Below are 22,311 nucleotides of genomic sequence, written 5' to 3'. Positions count from 1 at the left end.
ACGACCCAGAGCTCATCCGCACCTTAACGGGTAAAGATGGCATGCCATCCACATGGGATGCCATCATGACAGCAGCTAAACGCTTTGCGGAAACGGAGAAGCAACTGGGTAGAGATCTCCCCCAGAGCACAAACCTCTACACCCAGAAAACAAGAGAAGACGTCCTTACCGCCCGACTAAACAAAAAGCGGAAGCTAGGCATTTGGCAGTCAAGGGTAAACTTTGACACCTCATCCGGCTTGCAACATCGGTTAGGCGGAAGGGATAACGTACAGTCGAACCAGAACTCCAGATGGACGCCACTCACCAAAAGCGTCACCGAGATATTCGCCACTGAGGAGCTCCCATGGCCAAAGGCTCCAATAATCCGACATCGTCACAATGCTGATCGGAGCAAATACTGTGACTTTCACAGAACAACTTATCATTTGTTTATTTATTTGTTACAACTTGTATTATTTGATAAACTTGTGTTACATGAAGATTTAAATGAAATGATGTTATTATGGTCACCTGATAGTGTCATGTGTGTTTGAGCAATCTGTACGTCACACTCAGGCGTTTCCGCTTTAGCCGGGGTGTTACATGGGATTCCTCCTCCAGAAGCTTTTACAGAACGTCAAATATTTTCAAACCCATCTGATGCAAGTTCTAGTTCAATTCCTCCTCCCTCACCACCAAATGCTAATATGAAGGAAGCAGAACAACATTTTGCTTTCATGGGGGCTTTCATATCTTCATATAAACAACTGGTGGGACATAAATTCGCTACTTGTGACTTGACTGATAAAGATTATGACTAGAATAACTCTATTGATGTGGAGCTGATGAATCTTAAATGGAACATGGCTATGATAGTTAGGAAAATAAAGAAATTTATGGAAAGGACTGGGAATGATTTTCCAACAATGAGCAAAAGGATTGGATTGATAAATTGAAGGTCAAGTGCTATAATTGTCAAGAGTTTGGTCATTTTGCCAAAGAATGTGACAAGCCTAGAAGAGAGTATTCTTGTAGTAACAAGACTCAAGATAGAAACTCAAACAAAAAGTATAATACCAATGAGTTAAAGGAGAAACCAAAGGCTTTAGAACCAACAAAACAAGGGGAGTCAAAGGCTATGATAGTTCACGAGGGGATTGATTGGTCAAGAAGACTATTGGGTGAAGCTTCAAGTGAACCACAACAAGCAAACATGGCCTTGATTGTTCAAAATGAAGAGAATGTGGTTGTTAACATGAGAAGCTTATTGAGGGAAGTGAAATATCTTGTTTTGAGTTAATTATATCAAGTGAAGATCAAAAGGAAATGTTTGCTTGCATGGAAAAAATTGAAGATGTTAGTTTTAACTCTTCTTCTAGTATTTCTTCCTATTCTTAGAGTTTAAGTTCATCTGATACTGATGATTCTCTCTGTGTGTTCTCATTGTGTTGAATCAAATTTTAAACTTGAAAAGATGCGTCAGCATAATGAGAAATTAATCATTGATCTTGCTATAGTTCGAGATAGCTATCGGATAATGGTTGAAGGCGACAAAAGATTATAAACAAAAACTTGTTGTTTTATCCGATAGCAATCATGACTTAAAAGCGGAATTTTCTTCCAAGCAAAGAGTTGTTCAACTTCAGTTTGAAGAAATTTTGAAAAATAGATCCAAGATTACTGAATTGAAAATGAGATATTGGAGTTGAAAAATAAAAATAAAAGAATATTACACTTGAAAATCATATTCTTTGTGAACCATAAGAGATTGAAAAATCTAAGTTGGTAATACAAAGGCTTCAAAGCCATCTGAGAAGAAAGTGATCTCAGATGAAAAGTTAAGGAAGTTTGTGAATCCTATAAGCAGTGAAAAAGTCAAACGAATTAATCAACGCACTTGTTTACTTACCGGATCTGATCCAAATTTTCATAAAGCTCGGATATTAAACATTTCATTTTCATCTATCTCTATTCAAAATTCCATGCCAAATCCGACTTCGTTTACCCGTCCTCTTTACGAACCGAACACTACTCGTTCTACCTGAACCGAGCCAACTAACCCATTTATTATCATGTTTGTTATTTTATCATTAATTATGACCCGATCAATCATCCTACAAAGTTTCTTGCAATTCCGTACATGAAAAGTAAACCTTTTAACAAAAACGTACATTTGAGTTTTATGTTACTTGAATAGCCTAAAACTATATCAAACGAACTCCGATTTAGGTGATTCAAAAGGCCACGGAATTGTCTTGATGCGATCTACGAACCACTATGCTCGTCATCACTGGAAGCAGCCGCTACAGTCGTCGGAAAGCCGAAAAAATCGTCGGAAAAACTCATTTCTTCACGAGTACGGTTTCTTGATAAAAACAAGACTTCCAGACCTATGATCAAAGATCTGACTGGTGGAAATCTTCATTTATATGCTATGAACACTCTGTTAAAATTTGAGACCGATCCGACGGTTAAATCTCTAGGAATCGTCGGATCTTTAATGGTTGCTCACTCAAGAATGGGATTTGGGGTTAGAATGAGGTTTCTCTCTTTAAGAACTTGATGTAGAGGCTAAGATGATTATAAAATGAGATGGTGATTACACTTAAAGTAGGGTTTCATGTTTAAATTTTCATCTAATGACACTTAGCCCCTCATACTTTGAATACTTTCCTTTAACTTCCGTCATCCAAATAAACCCAATTCCCTTAATACATAACGAAACTCGGGATACTACATTCCTTCACACAATTGCACTGGTTAGCCTTGCTATAGATAGAGATCTTTGTGTGACCAAACTCCGGCTTGGGAATCAATATATATGTACAATCGAGTGTGTGTAATGATAACCATTAAGAAGATGATTGTATTTATATACCATGGGTAGTCTGTGTATACCGTAAGAATTATGATGGCATGGCAAATGGTCCCTATAATTATGGACCATAAACTGTTGGTTGTTATCAATTGATTAGTTTGTTATATGTGGGTCCCTAGTTTGTTTTGGATGGATCAGACCACCATCATGCCAATCCTTCCTATCTGAGTGGCAAGATGAAGTAGGCTCGGTTGCATCTCACGAGTCACTACTATGTCCTATTTAACAATTACATATTGGATTAAGTACAATCATTCAATGCTTTATGAACTTTTCTACATTAGATCCATCCATACCCTACACGTCTGGTCTGTACCTTGTTTTAGTGTAACACCTTCACCCCTCTCCTTCTCGTCTCTTCCTATAGATATGCTCACTCCATCACCTCCCCTTGTAGACCACGATGACACAAAGTAATCTAAGATGTACCCTTAGTAAATAGTAATAAACCACTAGACAAAAATGTTGGTTACAGCAGTCAACCATCCCAAGTTACATCGTGTCAAAAATTAAATTCGTTTTCCATTTATGCCTAAACCAAGAAAAACAATTTGGGTGAAATTACAACCAAAAAAGAGCTATTATTATTATTATTATTATTATTATTATTATTATTATTATTATTATTACCATTTTAGTGTCAAGTGTGTGCAGGTGGGCCCCACTAGAAACAGTATTTCGGCCTCTTGCTTGGTCGTCTTCGATTGAATCTTCTCTCTCTCTCTCCAAAGTTTCTCTCTCTAGACAATCCCACTATTATTAATATTAATATTATTATTTCTCTCGCCTTTATTTATTTACATCAGACAAGTGTCTCATCTTGTTTCAGAAAAACCAGAAATGAAAGATCAGTTGTGTGTGGTCAAACACTGCATTGTTTCAAGATCTTAATAATAATAATAATAATCTCCAAAGTTTCTGACTTTTCTGTTTGTTTGAATCTTGAAAGCTTCATCCATCATCCATGGCTGGCAGTAATCAAATCAACGCTAATGAAGCCAAGGTAATCAGATATTACACTGCTCTGCTCTGTTCTTATCCTTTTTTTCTTTTGTTTTTGTCATGTTGCTCCCAAAGTAGTTAATTATTTTTTTGGTTATTTTTCTTGATCATTCGATTGATTTGGTAAATCTGCTTGATTTTGTTACTGGGTTTCGTTTTGTTTGATCTGGGGGTAAAGCTATTGATGCTTCTAGGGTTCTTGATCAATATTTGGGGCTAAATTATTTATTTATTTGGGATTTTTTTTCTTTATTATTTATTTCTGGTGAATAAATTCTGTGTTTTTATGATTACCCATCTGGTCTGGATAGTTTTGATTTAGGGGTGAAATTTATGGTAATTTTAGGGTTCTTGATTTGGGGTTTTTTTAAATAGTTATTAAAGTATGTGTTTTTATGATTACCCTTTTTGTTTTGACCAATCTGGTGTGGACAGTGTTTGATTTAATAGGGTTCTTGATCAAGATTTGTGGCTAAATTATTTATTTGGGGTTTTGATCAATTTCTGATTTTTTTCTTGATTACAGAAAGTGGTTCCTTTGCACACATGGATCTTGATTTCCAACTTCAAGTTAGCTTACAACATGCTCCGGCGGCCGGACGGCACTTTCAACCGTGAATTAGCCGAGTTTCTTGACCGCAAAGTCCCCGCCAACACCGTCCCGCTGGACGGCGTTTACTCATTCGACGTCATCATCAACCGCGCCACCGGTCTCCTCAACCGAATTTACAGATGCGCCCAACCGGAAACCGAGCAGCCCGAACCGACAACCGGAATCTTGGACCTCGAAAGCCCGCTAAGCACGACCGAAATTGTCCCGGTGATAATATTCTTCCACGGCGGAAGCTTCACGCACTCGTCGGCCAATAGTGCGATTTACGACACGTTTTGCCGCCGTCTCGCCGCCCTAATCAAAGGGGTGGTGGTGTCGGTGAACTACCGCCGCTCGCCCGAGCACCGGTACCCTTGTGCTTATGAAGATGGATGGGAAACCCTAAAATGGGTTCATTCAAGATCATGGCTTTTAAGCGGTAAGAACCCGAACCCGAACCCGAACCCGAAAGTCCATGTTTATTTAGCCGGTGACAGCTCAGGCGGTAACATAGCCCACCACGTGGCGTTCCGGGCGGCAGAGTCCGGTGTTGAGGTGCTCGGGAACATATTATTGCACCCGTTGTTTGGTGGGGAAGAAAGAACCGAGTCGGAAACCGAGTTAGACGGGAAGTATTTTGTTCGGGTTCAAGATCGGGATTGGTATTGGCGGGCTTTTTTGCCCGAAGGGGAGGATCGGGATCATCCCGCGTGTAACATATTCGGGCCTCGCGGGGTCGATCTAAAAGGGGTTAAGTTCCCAAAAAGTTTAGTCGTCGTTGCGGGGTTCGATTTGGTTCAAGATTGGCAACTGAAGTATGTTAAAGGGTTGGAGAATGCAGGGCAAGAAGTGAAGTTATTGTTCTTGAAGAAGGCCACAATTGGCTTCTATTTCTTGCCAAATAATGAACATTTCTACACACTAATGGATGAGATCAAAAGCTTTCTTAATAGATGACCCGACCCAATCCGACTCGAATATTAACTTTTCAACTATATAATATAAAAGAATATATATTATCTAACACAAAGCCTTTGACATTTTTACTATCTTATTATTAGTTTCCTTGCTTTTTTATGTGAATATTGTGCACTTTGTTTGTGTCTTACTAGGGTAAAATGGTAATTCTATTGATCAAATTAAGGTTGAAACCAACCTTAGTATGGATGTATGAAAGGGGGTGTATGCCCTTGTAGGGGTATACTGGTAATTTTACTTGGGTTATTGGCTTATTACTATATTGGCTATGGTTTCTAATGAATTTGATCAAATGAGGTGATGGGATCATTTCTAACTTTAGAAGACTATGGGTGTGGATGTTTTGAAGGGAAGAAGGCATTCATGTATGTTTTATTGTTGTTGAAAGTTGAAACCCTTGTAATGTTACTTTTATTATTATTAGTATTATTGTTCTTATATATACTTTGAATTATTGATGTAGCACAAGTGTATAAATGTTTGTTTGGTTTTTATTAACAATTAAGTGTAAAGCTTCACTTTTATGCCTCTTTTCTCTAGTGTCATTTGTTCTCTATGATTTTCTTTATTTTGGAATGTCTTTTTGTTATGATAGTGTTTAATATCCCCCAAACTTTATGCTATAAAAAAGGTGCATGATTTCATATGTATTTAGTCGTTTACTTTAGTAACAAAGTTCGTTACTTTCTTCGTATTGAACAAATGGTCTTTAGGTTATCATGAATGTGTGTCACTCATCACTTTATAAACCTTGTAAAGCCACGATCAATTAATTCATTCATCGTATAATTCTCAAATCACATGGTAAGACATGATAACAACGTGAGGTGAAAGCATGAAAGTTGAAAATCCCATGTAAGATACCCATGGATGTTTTAAGATATAATTTATCCCTTAGTTTATTATAAAATTCTATGATGATAAAAGTCATGGATGTTCTACGATATAATTTATCCCTTCGTTTTGGACAAAATTTTATGAAGATAAAAGTTTTAAAATAAGTCATTCTAGTGAAATTTTCAGGTCAAAGCATATAATTTCTTTCTTCACATCATGTAGTAGCTTGAGTATATAAGGATCTGGTTGAATCAGTTAGAAAAAAAAAATCACATATTTTAAGCATAAAAATATGAAAGAGAGAAGTTGTTTATGTAAGTTAGATGTATCATATATTCATATGTCCATTACAAATTAGACCAAAAAACATGGAAAAAGAAACATGAGAATTTGGTAAAGGAAATGATTGGCCAAATGAGGACCAGTCAAACAAAATCATTCGTTTCTTTTTCTATCTTGAATCTTTTTATATTGTTCTAGTGTTAGTGTGATTGATTAGCTTTTCTATTCATCTCCATGGGGTTTATTATGGGGTTTATTTTGGAATGTTGCGGTATTATTCTCAACCACAGAGTAATATGCTATTTGTTTTTTAATATTATTTTCTCGAGTGTCCATTATTTTTTATGTAAGTTGATAATCGAATGATAAGATACCCGAGGATGTTTTTAAGAATAAATCTGTCACATTCATTTTTAACAAAGTTCTATAAGGAAAGAAATTTTAGAAGAAGTCAAACTAGAGTCGTCTTCCTATTTAAAGCGAAATTTATGAGGTCAAAGCATATAATTTCTTTCCTCCCCTCATATAGTAGCTTGCCTCCAAAAGGATCTTGTTAAATCTTTTTATTAGAATTTTTTCACATCTTTTAAAGTTTAAAACAAAAAAATATGAAAGAAGAGAAGTTGTATGTTTATGCTAAATAGGTGTAGGTGGCCATTGCAAATTAGACCCAAAAAACATGGTGAAATAAACATGAGAATTTGGGGAAAGGAAATGATTGGCCAAATGAGGACAAGTCCAAATCATTCATTTCTTTTTCGTTTTCTATCTTGTATCTTTTGATATTGTTCAATTGTTGTGTGATTGATTGGCTTTTCTATTCAATTCATGGGGTTTGTTTTGGAATTTGGGATAAGTGCAAGTAGCAATGGGAGCAGGATTTGGCTTTGTGTCAATTCCATTGGTAAATCCAAACTATGCCCACTTGTGGTTGGGAGCTTTGGATGCAAACTAGGTTAGGGGCCACTTTTGGAATCCATAACAACCACACATCCCCTCACTTTTAAAAGTGTTAATTTTCTAGTATATTTGGTTTGGTTATACACAAGGAGTATAACATGTTAAATTTATGAATCATTACGCAATCTACAATCTATAATTTTTATACATGTAAAAAATATTAACCCTAACCATGACTTATTTTAAAATTATGGAAGGGTAAATTTTAGGAATCACCATTGTCAAAAACACGCTTAACACATTTCTCTACACAGGTTAAACGAGTTGACAGATCCTAATCAAGTTTTAAATGTGTTAATCGGGTTGTAATAAATGTGTTATACGAGTTATACACAATTACACAGCTTGGCGGAATGGCGGTTAACCTGTTTAATTAGACGGGTTGCCAGGCCAACTAGATCAAGTTTAACATGATCCGTTTTATTAAACAAATTAACCTGAACACGGCTCATTTATTAATCATATTAAAGATGACAACTTAAAAGTTGATTACTTTTGGACTCATTTACTAATTGAGCTCCAAATTTTAGCTCGAAAACGTATATAAACTTGACTAAATTTAGTTTTAGTAAACAATCTCAAGTAGCTCATAAACGCCCAACTGCCTTTGGGGGGGAGGGGGGGGGGCTATTTAAGAATATGGCTATTTTCTAAGTTTATTTCGCCATTAAGAAGAGAATACATGCGAGTTAAATGTTAAATTTAATAAAAGACATTTTCTTTGTGGAGGTGTAACGATGCGAACTTGGATCAGACCACACCGGCTGGGTTGGAACCGGAAAAGTACAAACTTCAAAACGAATTTTCTATAAGATTGATCTAGAACTAGTCTGATTCAATAGTCTCAGTTCATCGTTTGAATATAAGAATACGATGCATGGCTTGTTGCTTGCCTTTTATTTATTATTTTCTTATGATTTAAATCAAAATTTGATAAAAATGTTTTCAGAATGGTCATTTTTATCAAAACTAATTATTATTATTAAAGTATAGGATGTGAATATCAGAATATGTATCGAGTTGCTACTGAAGGTGATCGTAAACCTCTTTTAAGTGACGCATAGTCTTGCTTTTGGTTTGTGATCAGCTGAAAAAAAAAGGTAGATGCCGTAAGCTGCAAGCATTATACAACTACAAAATCTTGAAAGGGCTAAAAATGACGTCCCAATATGCAATTTGGTGTTTGTGATATGAAGAATAGTCGGGAAAATCAGGGCCATGAATGTTTAATTAGTCACACATTACAAGAATGACTTTAAATAGAGGTGGCAAAATGAACAGGTTGGTAATGAATAATCTTGGTATGGGCTAGGTCGGGTTCTTTTGGCTTGAAAACTATTTGTCCACAACTTTTTACACTTTCATTATTAATCTTTCTCGGTCAGCAGCATAAAGATAAGGCCTAAGTGTTGTACCACAGAGAATGACAAATGTGAACCCCTAGCGAACCTGGGTTTCTGGGACGCATTGATCCTACGAAGACGATGAAAGTGATTGCGAAAGTAAAAAGCAATTGATTGGATTAAGGTTGAGTCTCGTTGTGTGGGGTAAAAATAACTTGGTGGTTCACTTCTCCGGTCATTGCCCTCCTCCTGCGCCTCTCTTCTCCGATAAAAATCTTGCCTTTCCATTCAATTTCTTTCCTAACGTGTGTCGGTTAACAGACTGATAACATGGCAATATATTTATGCATATATGGTGTTGTACAATATGTAGTAAAAATTGTACGGGCTTGCTACAGTGAACTATGTGAGTAAACCATTTTAAAAATAAGCAATATGTATACCAAACACCTCTTCAGCGGTGAGTAGAGACTCTCTCTCTCGGTCAAGCATTTTATTGATAAGATCCACTGCATCCTCTGATGCCTTGTAAATCCTTTTTAGAGTCCCACAAAAGATGTGGTTTGCAAGGTCAAATTCTGATGCTGCATGCATTACACAATTACAAATATATTAAACATATTAGTTTATCGCGATACATAATTAATTTTTAAAAAGTTAATTAAAATTTAAAATCTCACGGCTAGAAAATGGAGAATGCCGGACAACAACTCATACAAAATGGCGCCTGCGCTCCAGATGTCAGCTTCCTTACCACAGACTCCTTTTGTGATTTCTGGAGCAGTGTAGGATGTGATGCCAATAGGTTGACGATTGATTTTTTGACCTAAATCTGAATGCTCGTATCAAATTAGAATATTACACATCAAATAACATACCAAATTACCATTTTATTTAGGTTTAAATTTAAACTGATTTGACCCTAAATTACCAATTTATTTAAGCTAAATTTTATTTCTATTAGTTTATTTACAGAATTGAGTGTTTATGTTAATTCTGACTAGTTGGGTGCCCAACCGATACGGCCGGATATACGACATGGGACGAGTAACCGGTTTCACCATGCCAATACGCGTGTGAGCTCACAACGGTACACGCTTAACCCGACGATAGTATCGTAAACGCGTCACACAACGATTACACGCAAGCAATCTGGTGTCGGTGTCACGTAACGCTGCATCGAACGTGTTTTGACCCGCAACCCGTTCTGACCCGACAATGTTCTAACCCAAAATCCGAAGTAAGTTGCTTTGTAAGTTGCATGAGTTTGGGGTTAAATAGTTATAAACATACCTGCGAACTTGAGAGCTAATCAAAGTCAATCAGTTTGTAAGTTGTGTTCTCCCCAGCATCCGTTAACACTATATTATCAGGCTTCACATCAAGGTGCATAACACCAATTTCATGACATGCCTAATCAATCAATGAAAAACAAGTACATGAACTGATTCCTTCGTTAAATCTGGATCTATGTATATCTCTTACATCAGCTACAAGCACAATAACTGATAATTGTTGCTTATATTCTCATTAATCCCTTCAACTTTAACACTCATCTCTTGATGCAAAGTGTCATACGGACCCAAACGATCGTGGCTCGTTTTAGTTTAAGAGAGCTCGAGATCGGCTCGTTTAGAGTTTTATTACTAAAGCTCGATCTCGGGTCGTGATAAAATTTTCAAGCTCAAGCCTCGACTCATTTATTATTCAATTGTTTAATTTATATATTTTTTATAATTAATTTTATATGTATTCATAAGTTTACATTTTATATATAACATAATATATATATATATATATATATATATATATATATATATGTAGGATTAGTATCATTTGAGAACTCTTAAATTATTTAAGAACTTGAAGGAACTCTTAATAACTAACGTTTTTTATAAAAATTTTTGTATGTTGATGTTATTTAAGTGTAGTTTTATCAGTTTTGACATCTATATTTACGATTACAATTATGAAAATTAGTTTTTTTTACGCATATCTATGTTTTTTTACACATATGTAAATTTTTATTACATAAATTTTACACATGTGTAACTTGTGATTTATATATGTAATCAAATTTTTTTTTATAAATATGATAAAGCAAGTCTCAAATAATGTTAATATATAAAAAAAGTTAAAAAAATATTTGGTTTTTAGGAGTTCCTAAAAGTTCTTAACTTTTTTTGAGTTCTCAAATGAAACTAACCATATATATATATATATATATATATATATATATATATATATATATATATATATATATATATATATATATATATAAGGGAGATTTCATTTAAGAACCCCTTTGAGTTTTAAGAACTTGAAAGAACACAGTGTAACGATTTTTTTTTCGAATTTTTTTTACACATGCGTAATATATGTAAGTTACATACACGTAAAAAAATTACAGAATTTTTTACGCACCGAGTCGACTTTTTACACATGTGTAACGGACGTAAAAGTTAGTGTAATCACTTACATATTTATTCTCTCTCCTACGTTGACTTTTTTGCCAGATTTAATCTCAACCACATATTCCAATCCATTTAATTAAATGTGTGGCCTAGAATTGAGTTCTTAAGTTCTTAAAACTCAACATGATTCTCAAAATATCCCTCCCCTATTGAGTTGTGAAAACCCATTTGAGTTGTGAAAACCCGCGAAAACCCTATGTAACATCGGTTTTTTTTTTGTTACATGTAATATATGTTGTAACATTTAATACAAAACATCGAAACATAAAAAAAAATGTTTTGCTATTTTTTAACATTTTTTTACTAATTTTTATATATGTTTTCAAGAAAGAGAAAAAGTTATATTTATATTTACATTTTTTATTTACTTTAATTGTGAACCACAAATTTAAACATTAATTAAAAACATGTGGTTGAGAATGAGTTTCTAAAGTTCTCACAACTAAAGTGGGTTTTCATTTTATACTTAGCCTATATATATATATATATAGAGAGAGAGAGAGAGAGAGAGAGTGAGAGATATTACTTATTTGATTTTTATCATAATTTTATATTAAAAATAAATATATATTCAAAATAATAAAAAATATATATATAAATAAAAAGCTCATTTAGGCTCATATGTCGGCTCAAGCTCGACATGTGAAGCTCAGGTGCGAGCTCGAGCTCGTTTAGACTTGGCTTGATTTGGGCTTTTTACGAGCCGATCCCGAGTAGCTCAGGAGCCGGCTTGAGTCGATCACACCCCTGTTGATCACCTCATATAATTGCTTGTAAAACTCAATACAAACCTCATCACTTATATCTTGATTTGAATCATTTGCCAAGACTATATCTATTTTATTTTAGGTTGAACTACTCTTTCACTCATGTCAGAACACATTGTGCTCAAACTTGATCTCAGTTTATATTTTGTGAATTATTTATTAACTTGAGTAAGTTCAACTTTCTGTATGTTTAAACCTGTTGCAAGATTGGTCGCTTAACTAACTATCGTATTATGACACTACAATTAGAAAAAGGGCATGCAATTGCATTAACTAGATAAGTACCAGTGGTGATACAAGTATAGAACTTTTACGTACGTACCTTGATAGCTTCAATTATATGTCTTATCACAGTTGCTGCTTCTCCTTCATTGAACGGAACCTTCTTTATCACATCGCAAAATTCGGGGCAGGAATGGAATTCTTCAGTGGGGGAAACCTTGTTTTCATCTGATCTAATAGCGTGCCACCCTCACATAACTCCTTGAGTATCACAATCGCATTCGTGCCACCAAGTGTATAGCCTCTTTCTTTTAAAAAGTTCGAAGTTTTAGTCTGTGTCTTGAGAGAGGGTCGACCGATAGCAGTAAGAGCGTCATGACTATATCCGAATGTTACTGGCGTGATAACATCTTTAACACTTGCCTTCTTTCCTTGTCTCTTGTCTGCCATAATTTTCACACAAAAAGGTACCTAAAACAAGCAATATATAAAGAATAAACAAGTGTGACAGATTTATATATCCTTAGAAACAAACTCATGACAGTGACCACAAACAGCCAAAGCAAACTATCCTTGAACACAAACCAATTACATATATACTATCCCATTCCCAACTCTGTTATGCAAAAGTTGGTCATGGATTCAAATCAAAGCCATCATTAACAATCAGTATTCTATATACACAATGAGGTAATCTGAAATGAGTCATAACTAGAATATCAGAGACACCCTAACACACACACACACACACACACACACACAAACTACAACCTGCTGCAATCCAATTAAGATACACCTTAGCACTAGGGATGTAAACAAGCCGAGCTCAATTCGTTTTAGTTTAAGAGAGCTCAATCTCATGTCGTTTAGAGCTTTATTTCTAAAGTTAAAGCTTGGTTCATGGGAAACTCCTTAACTCATGATCGGTAAAGGCCTTAAGTTTTCAAGCTCGACTCGTTTATTAGTATGAGTAATTTATTTATATACTTTTATAACTACTTTTATATATGTTTATCATTATACATTTTAAATATAACATAATATATATTATTTGATTACTTTTATCATAATTTTAAATGTAATAATAAATATATGTCTACATATATATTTAACAAACAAAATTATATATATATATATATATATATAGCTTGTTTAGGCTCGTGAGCCAACTAAAGCTCGATATATGAAGCTCGGGCGCGAGCACGTTTACTAACGAGCCAAGTGTGAGCTCGAGCCCGTTTAGGCTCGGCTCGATTCGAGCCAACTTGAGTCGTTTACACCCCTACTTGGCACACAAATGTTAAGATGCTCATTAAACCTTCAAGATCTATATGCATGATGCAAAAAAACTATCCTGAGGTTTTCAAAGCTTAAATTCCAGAAAATAATTACATTCCAAAACTCATATACAAAATGTTATTAAATCATCAGCATCCTAGCTTACTTTCTATACAGTATACATTACAAAACTTGATAGAATTTCTAAAAAACATTCAAAAGCTAGTAAAAGGAAATGACCTGAAATTAGGTTCTTATGGAGAAAGGATTCCGGTTGAACATGCACATACAGATATAGAATCAGATCAAACATATAATTACACTACATACAATGAAGCTTAAACACATAATTAGTCTACATATGGTTAAATAATTAGGTACTCGATTAAGTGGTTGTGCAAATAACTATTCAACTTGGACATAAGTAGAATCTACATTAAGATGGATCAAACATGCAGTGAGTTAATATCTACAATAAGATCAAACATACAATCACACTACATACAATGACGCCCAAACACATAATATGATTAATAATAACGTATTACTTGATCTCTCTAGTTAGGATTAAATAATTAACTATTTAACTTATGATTTAATGATTACTCTACTTGTAATAATAATAATAAGTTATACAAAGAGTAAGTAAGTAAGTAGGTAAGTAAGATCTAGATTCAGCATCGTTGCTTTTAGACAGTGTGTAGTGGGGCGGTAGCAAAGAACCGGGGGGGGGGGGGGGGGGGGGGGGGGGGACGATAAGAGGGGCGACAAATATATGTCGCCGGGTTTGAATTTGGAAATAATAATTTTTTAATATGTTGTGTGTGTAATATATATGTGTGTGTGTTGGACTACAACACCACTGCACCTCTAAAATGAAAAATCGTCTATTTGCTAATATAGTGCCACGTGTTGAAAATCACTTTTTGTAACCCTTCACTACACATTGTCTTATAGCCTTATGACAGGTTAAATTTTTAATAGGTTGAACATATAAAAAAAGCATGCAGGTTTGTAACTAAATATTATTGAACACCTCGATATCCATTATTTATAATCTAACACAAGATTTATACCCACTTTTATTTATAATATCAACATGGCAATTGTATCAAGTTACATATTAGAGTATATACTTTTATGCCTCGTCGTCTACTCTCATTTATACATTAACTTTTTTTCTTAATTGGCTTGTTTCTCACGTGCGTTGTTTTTGGTAATGGACAGGGTCGTCTTTGAAAATCTTTAAAAATTTAAGGGCCCGTGACTAGTAAAAAATGGGCCTCCAAAATATATACTCATTAACTTCTATATAAAAAGTAAATAATACGACGATAATTATGATAGCAATAAACAAAACAAAAGTATAATAGTAAAATAGTTTAATTTAACACTTAAACGAATGTTGAATTTGTCCTACCTTTTTTGATTTTAAATCAAAAAGTCTTTTTCTTTTAATATATATAAAAAAGATGATATGATATTAACACGAGTTCTAACAAGAATGAAACTCATGCCATAGGCCCTATTAATGAAAATGAAAAAAGTAATGGTTGTTTTATCTTTTTTAGTTTAGATTGAATATTGGACCTAAAACTTAATGAGATTTAGAATTACTTTAAAAACAATTAAGAAAATAAATGGTAGATGCAACTCATGCAAGATTTGAACATGTGCATGTCATTTGGTTGAGGAGGGTTCTACCAGTTGAGCTAGATCAATATATTGAACCATTAGGATTTGTATATTATATATGTATATATACTAGTCAGGTGCATGTACGATGCATTGGTGTAAGCAACCAATGTTAGTATGCTCGTAACCTTGGTACGTGTGTAACCCGACGATGGTATGCGTTTAACGTGGCATCAGACGTGTAACCGGTGTCAGTAAGCGCTTCACAATGCCTATACCGAGCAACCCGATATGTATATACAATATCATCTGCGTGACGGATGCATGAACGTGCATTACCAGTGACAAAAATCAAGACGCAAAGATGAAATGTAAAGTATTTTCAAATAAACCGCTTTTTTAACACAGCCCGTTTTGCGTCAGCCCGTTTTGACGCAAAACCTGTTCCAACAACATTTTGACCTGAACCCATCCAACCCGAACCAAATTAACCATCAGCCCGCTCGACTCATTGCTGGTACAAATTGGTAATCACGTAATACGTTAGTTTTAAAATTAATAAACTATAGCAATACCATACTCAAATTAAAGAGAATAAAATTCTTGTTTTTATGGTGATATTGTTTTCAAAAAAATATTAACGTATGAAAAAGTTATTATCACACCCTGACTCAGGCCTAGGTACGACGTCCCGGGTTGGTACCTGTTTTGTAAATATATCAGAGTAGCGGGTTCATTTGAGCGGAAGTCTTATATATTGAAATATTAATTTACATTGCAAAATTCTTGGGAATTAAATACCCAAGTTTCGGTTTACAAAACAGTGTTATAATATTATTACAAGGATTTATATATTCAAAATAGAGCCATCTCGAGCGATCTTCTATTATGACACCAAATCCTTGTATATCCAGTACTAGCATCTAGTTAGCTGCATGGTGGGAAAAACACGTCAGCTATATGCTGGTGAAACATTGACTCGATAAAACAATTTATAACAGTCGTTAAATACAATTATAGTTTTCTGTTCACAACCTCAGTAGGAATGCCTGTTATTCCCGGAATTTGTATCACTGCCCTACACACACAATTCAAAGGTTCCCCGAGTACATAGCCCCTGTTCGGAGACAACCTTCCCCTAGGCTATGTGACCCTGTTGGAGAACTGGTTATGACTGACTTGGTTTTGTATGCCAATTATCAGCTATGTTTGGATCCAGACACATGTGTATTCGGTCTGAGTTGCATTTTATTATCTATATTGTATTATAACGGTTTTAGAGACATAATCTCATGTAAACATTTATCAGACTCTTTGCAATAAACAACCAGTCTATTACGGGAGTAAATCAGTTCAGACCATAAAAGGTTAACGTGTTCACCTTGTGTTGTCAGATCGGTGATATCAGAACTTCTTTCCTCAGTATGCTATTAACCTATATTTGAAATAGCTATGTATCAGCACCTTGATGGTGTTTCTTGATTAATCAGCAGAATTGAAGTCTGATTCAGTTCAGCAGACTCGAGGTCTAATCAGCAGACTCTTAGGTCTGACCTAGCCTTAGTATAGTTATAGTAGTTTATGAAAATATACTTTTGTAATTACATATGACGTTTGGGATAGCACGCTTTGGCCTAATAGAGTTTATCACGTTGGCAAACTTCTTCAGGTAAGTAAACGGGTCTCGCGGTTGATTGAGATTTGTACGAATTACTTACCTTAGGCAAGAAGAGTCTACTAATGATATCCACCCTCCAGTTACTACGTGCCCATCAAAAATATAATTTTGATAACATTACTTCACGTGGAAGTAATATCTTTACTTTGTAAAACTTTATTTTGGAAAACATTTACAGTTTAACGACTATACCCTTAACTACATTCTAACTATATAGTAAAGTAACTTAACCATAATCCTACCTTAGTCGGCTAGTCAAAAGTAAGAACTAAGAAAAATTGGCAGCATTTCAGCTCGTGCTTCGTTTAACAGCGCAACAGATCGTTTACAGCGTCTCGGCACCTCGTTTCTTCGTGGAATCAAGCCCTTGGAACCTTGGAACACCTTGGCACACTTCCTTAGGTTAACTACGTGAGAATGAAGGTGAAAATGGGATGAAATGGCTTGAACCCGTGGCTGCCTATTTATAGGTGATTTTTGAGCATCTTCGCTTCGCGCGACGATGCTTCGCGTCGCGCGAACCGCCTCCAACGCCACAATTTTGCATGTCAATCTCGGGCTGACACGTGGTAGGCCACGTGGCTTCGATTACTTTGCGTCGCGCGAAGTTGCATTATCCGTATTATTCGCGTCGCGCAAAGTTGCCAAACTTTGAATTGTGTGCCAGCAGCTTCGCGTAGCGGGAAGTTGTTCAGTGTTATCTTCGCGTCGCGCAAAGATGCATGGAATCTAAAATTTTCTTTTTCAGTCCTTTAACTTTCAAATTTGACACTTTTAGCCCAAAATTAAATGGGGTATTTTCACGGTGTTACAGTTATGGCCGTTTAATAGTCGTTGGGGTAGTTTGTTTTGATTAAGGAGGTAAAGGTGTAACTATTATTCAAATTAACAAAAGGTAACCAAAGTTAAAGGGTAAAAAATGTAACTATTTTAAATAAAACTAAAGAAACATGGGATTTAGAGTAATAAAGACTATTTTGCTCTTTTATAAGGTTGTATCATATGCTTTATGGGTTGTAAAACTCTTAAAAATTTGGTTTTAATTTTGCCCATTGGATTCTCTTTATATATATATATATTGAAAAGTGTGTATATTATATATATATATAAATGCTGAAAATTTCTATGGGCCTCAGAAACTATGAGCCTGGGGCTGTAGCCCTCTATGCCCTCCCTATGGGTCGGGCCTGGTAAAGAACAAGGGTGTGTACATGTGTGTTGGTGTTAACTTGTTTGCAGTGAAGTGCAGTCTTTTCGTGTTTCAATTCGTGTAGAGTAGGGGCATATCCATATAAGAAAAGGGTGGTTCCGAGTTTCGAAATAATAGTTTATTTTTATATAGAAAATATTAAATGAGCCACCATGTTTACATTACAAGAGCTAGTGTAGCTGGTAAGCAGTTAGTTTTGTAAACTTAAGGTCACGAGTTCGATTCTAGTTTTCAGACGAATTTTTTGGATTTTTTTCTTTCTAATTCAGCATTATGCTCTTAGACTGCCCGTAGTGGTATAGTAATGGGGCTCCAAAATGTTGTGCTGGCTGCCAAGTCATTGTTCAAACACTACGAGTAATTGTGATTTTGGTGCTATAAATTTTCTCCGCCATGCCCTTAGCGGCCCTATTACCTTGCAATCAATAAGTTTCTTTTATGAAACTAAATAAGCAATCCTTGATTGAGGAACAATTACAAAGATTAAATTATAATTTGAATTCTAAGGAAACAATCTGTTAGGTGTTCAAAAGAGAAAGAAAAGAAAATATTTTAATTTCAAAATCTTCATTCTATTAAGACTTATTTTGGAGATTAAAAAAATAAAAACAAAAAATTACAATTTTTACACTATATACACCAATAACTTTAACTATTTTTACAACACCAAAAAAATACCGAACTATATATGCTCTACATCTCTCTCTTACAATTATGAACCCGAACAACCAAAACATACCCGTGATGAATGCTTTTGACCCAGATAACCCACTTTAAGTAAACATATGTGTCGCGAATTTTATCAAGTATCGATTGTTTTTTCTTATGTGTTTGTAACTTTTATTTTATTAAAATGTTCTAGAAATTTATTGTGTGGTTTTATTATTAAAATTATTATGTTTATAAAAACTCAGTAAATAAAAAAAGTGTTTGAGTAATAATTGCAATTGGTTAAAACTTAAAAGTTAAAACCACTACATTTAATTTAAGATGGGCTTTATAGTGAATTCATTTTTGCCTACATGGCGCCTTGGTGGCATTTTAATTGAGCATTAATTAAAACCACTACATCTTACAATACTAATAAAAGAAAATGTTGAAACTTAGTGTCAATCTCATATTTCACCCAATTTCTTATCTCTCATCTCATTCATTCTAGCTATTCATGGGTCATGGGTCAAAACTGTCTTGTCAAATGGGTTATAACACAGTGTGGACTATATTCATTATTGAATCAAATGTCATTTTCATACATAATGTTTGAACAGACCTTATATATTTATTATTGAATCAAATGTCATTTTCATACACAACTTTAGTACATTTTTTAAATTTCTTGCAAATCAACACTCAGTGTTTCCAAAATCATGCTATTTTAGTACTTTTCATTAACCCTGTTTGTTTTTTCCATCAAGTCTACATTAAATTAATTCACAAGTATTTCGAGAATCACAACTGAAATAACAGACCTTATTTATCTTTATCATTTGACAAAACCCATGTAATACACGGGTTCAAAAGCTAGTATAGTGATTTTATAGAACACATAGTACACAACTACGTTGCCTCTCTCCCCTCTCCAAACTCACACACGGCTACCATACTATCGCCGTTCTCCGACCACCACTGCTGCCTGCTACTTTTCCGGCCGACCACCCACCTTCTGCCTTCCTCCAATCCTTCTCCTTCTACTCTTCCTCGAAGCTCGAAATTGTTCTTGTTAATTGTTCTTGATGTTATTAAATGTTAAGCTATTTGTTAAATTTTAGTTTTAATTTGTTAGTTTGTTAGTTTTTTAATTCGAAAAGACTATTATATTTATATTATGTGTTTTTTTAATTTTTAATGACGATGTCTCTTTTATTATTTTATCGTATTTTTATTATGTAACGAACTTTGCCCGAATTTTTATTATGTAACGAACTTTGCCCGAACCATCGAACCAACCCGAATCTCAAACCAACCCAGAATTTTTTATACCCGACTCTATGAAATTGAAGCATCTAAACGTAGTGCATCACCTGAAAAAAAAAATCCTAGATCCGTCACTTGTGTTGTGTAGAGTGTGTTTTTTTTCCTTTGTTGGGGTCGGGGAGTCACTTTAAATAATCATGAATTCATACAAGTTTTTACTTGGAAAAGGCAAGTCTCAAAACTAACAGGAAGCACGCTACCAGTGCTAAAGAATGAAAGAGACCAATATACAACATTGGTTTGATCTATGGTATAAATCACAGACAATAATATGTGGTTACCAAGGGATCCCACATGGGCGTTCAAAAGCTAAAAGACAATGGCTTAATGCCAGAATGAAGGCCTTCAGGTAAAAAAGGGTGCTATTAGGGACACCAGACATCTCCCTATACGCCTGGTATACGGCTATACATGAGGTTATACGGGGCCCCTATACGTCTCATATAGCCCTATACGAGACGTATTGATGGGCTTTTTTTTTCAGCAAAATAAGGCAATGTCCATAAAATTCCCCGTACAAAATACAAGTACAAAAGTCAATGTTGATACTATGTCGAAGGTAGGCCAATAGCAAGACAAATAAAGATGGATGATGCATAGGTATGTTTGAATGAATCTAACAGGAAGTATAATAAAGAAGCATAAAACTTAGAAGACCCAAACTTGGGAATGGGAACCAATTATAATAAGGCTGTTCTAGGGACACCCCGCACCCACCTATACGTTTTATACGGGGGCTTATACGGAGTCTTATACGTCCTGTATAGAGCTATACAGGGGGCTATATAGGGCCTATATGCCCCGTATAGCTCTCTACGGGGCGTATAGGAGGGTGTCCCTAGTAGGACCCTTACAATATACAATTACAAGAATTTCTATCAGAGGCATAGCCGCATAGATAAAATATGTATGTATTTTGATAGGTAGTAAAGTAATTTGGCGAGGCCATGCTATAGGGAGATTCAAAAAAAAATGGAGGAATTCACTTTAGTCTTGTTCTCAGCTTCTGGTTGATTGAAAGTTCGTTCAGCTGTTCAAAAAAACCTCAAAAATATTATACAAACCAATAATATATACATACATACATTTTTATACGTTTATCTATAGAGGTTGAATCTAATACCAAGTTGATTTCACATGCAAACGATACGAACTGAATGATAGTTTCACACGGTATTATTTTGGTAAATAAGATCATAGCATAACTCAAAAAATAAGTAGTTGATTTAATTACACTATATAATTTAATTACAGTACATTATTTACAAATAGAGTAATAACAAATGGAGTAATTAAATTACACTACTTGTAAATATATAGTGGGTAATTACGCTATAAATATGATTTCCACTCATTTACCAAAATGTCGTGGTCTCCAAATTTGTTTCAGTTCGCACAATTCACACCTATTTTTTGTTTGTAGGTTAACTTTATATGCGTGTGTGTTGTTTTTAAATACTTATAGCGAGTGTTAGGTTATAATAGGAAGTATGATTTTTGTAGAAATGATAAGAAGTAATATATTGATTTTAGAGATGGGTGATTGTGATTAATTTGGGTTGGAAATCAAGTGTGAAATATGGTATAATATATTTGTTGACTTTCTCTCTCCATATGTAAGACACATGCCAATTTCCCTATCATTTTAAAACGTTAATAACTTTTTTATACAACATTTTTTTATAAAAAGAATATACCATAGTAACGAAAACTTTTATCTTTTATATGAGTATATTTTTTGTATATAAAAGTTAAAAAATAGTGGGTTTTTTTTTACAAATTATGTTATACAATTATGTTTTTGTATAGTGTTTTTTACATTATGTTTTTTTTCATGGTTTTTTTATAGTGTTTTTCATTTTCCATTAACATAATTTTTTTAGGTGAAAAAGAAGATTGTGTTATTTAACATAGTGTATTTTTTTAATTGTGTTTTATAAATTGCCTTTTACTAAGTGCTTTATCAAATTGTGTTTTACAAAATTGTGCTTCAACATAGTGTTTTTAAGTGAAAAACTCAATTATGTTATTTTTATTGTATTTTTTCATTGAATAGAAATAATGGTGAAAACGCAATATGATATTTTATTTATAATATTTCGTTGTGTTTTAACCTTATCTACCAAAGTTGTGTTTTAACCTTATCTACCAAATCATTTAACCCTTCCGGTTTTAATGATTTTCATCCTATAAATCTCATCGGGTCTTTAAGTAAAGTC

The 22,311-nt window shown here is 34.3% G+C and overlaps 1 protein-coding gene across 1 annotated transcript; it reads left to right on the top strand.

Annotated features, from left to right (window-relative positions):
- The first annotated feature begins 3,822 nt into the window (after positions 1 to 3,822).
- LOC143603792 (gibberellin receptor GID1C-like) lies at positions 3,823 to 5,448 on the top strand. The gene is made up of 2 exons (XM_077080490.1): positions 3,823 to 3,863; positions 4,389 to 5,448. Exons 1-2 carry the CDS (start codon positions 3,825 to 3,827, stop codon positions 5,409 to 5,411), a joined length of 1,062 nt encoding a protein of 353 aa, XP_076936605.1. The 5' UTR covers positions 3,823 to 3,824; the 3' UTR covers positions 5,412 to 5,448.
- Positions 5,449 to 22,311: the final 16,863 nt, after the last annotated feature.

The sequence above is a fragment of the Bidens hawaiensis genome, unplaced genomic scaffold (assembly GCF_021521415.1).
Source record: "Bidens hawaiensis isolate Kalapana, Puna unplaced genomic scaffold, B.hawaiensis_p1.1 tig00062725_1, whole genome shotgun sequence".
Lineage (NCBI taxonomy): Eukaryota > Viridiplantae > Streptophyta > Magnoliopsida > Asterales > Asteraceae > Bidens > Bidens hawaiensis.
The sequence above is the reverse complement of the archived record's forward strand: the minus strand, read 5'-3'. Positions and strand labels throughout refer to the sequence as shown.

Excerpts from the sequence above, each read along its gene's own strand:
- LOC143603792 (XM_077080490.1), top strand. The coding sequence starts at position 3,825 with ATGGCTGGCAGTAATCAAATCAACGCTAATGAAGCCAAG. Across the intron at positions 3,864-4,388 it reads TCAACGCTAATGAAGCCAAG|AAAGTGGTTCCTTTGCACAC; the intron begins GTAATCAGATAT and ends TCTTGATTACAG.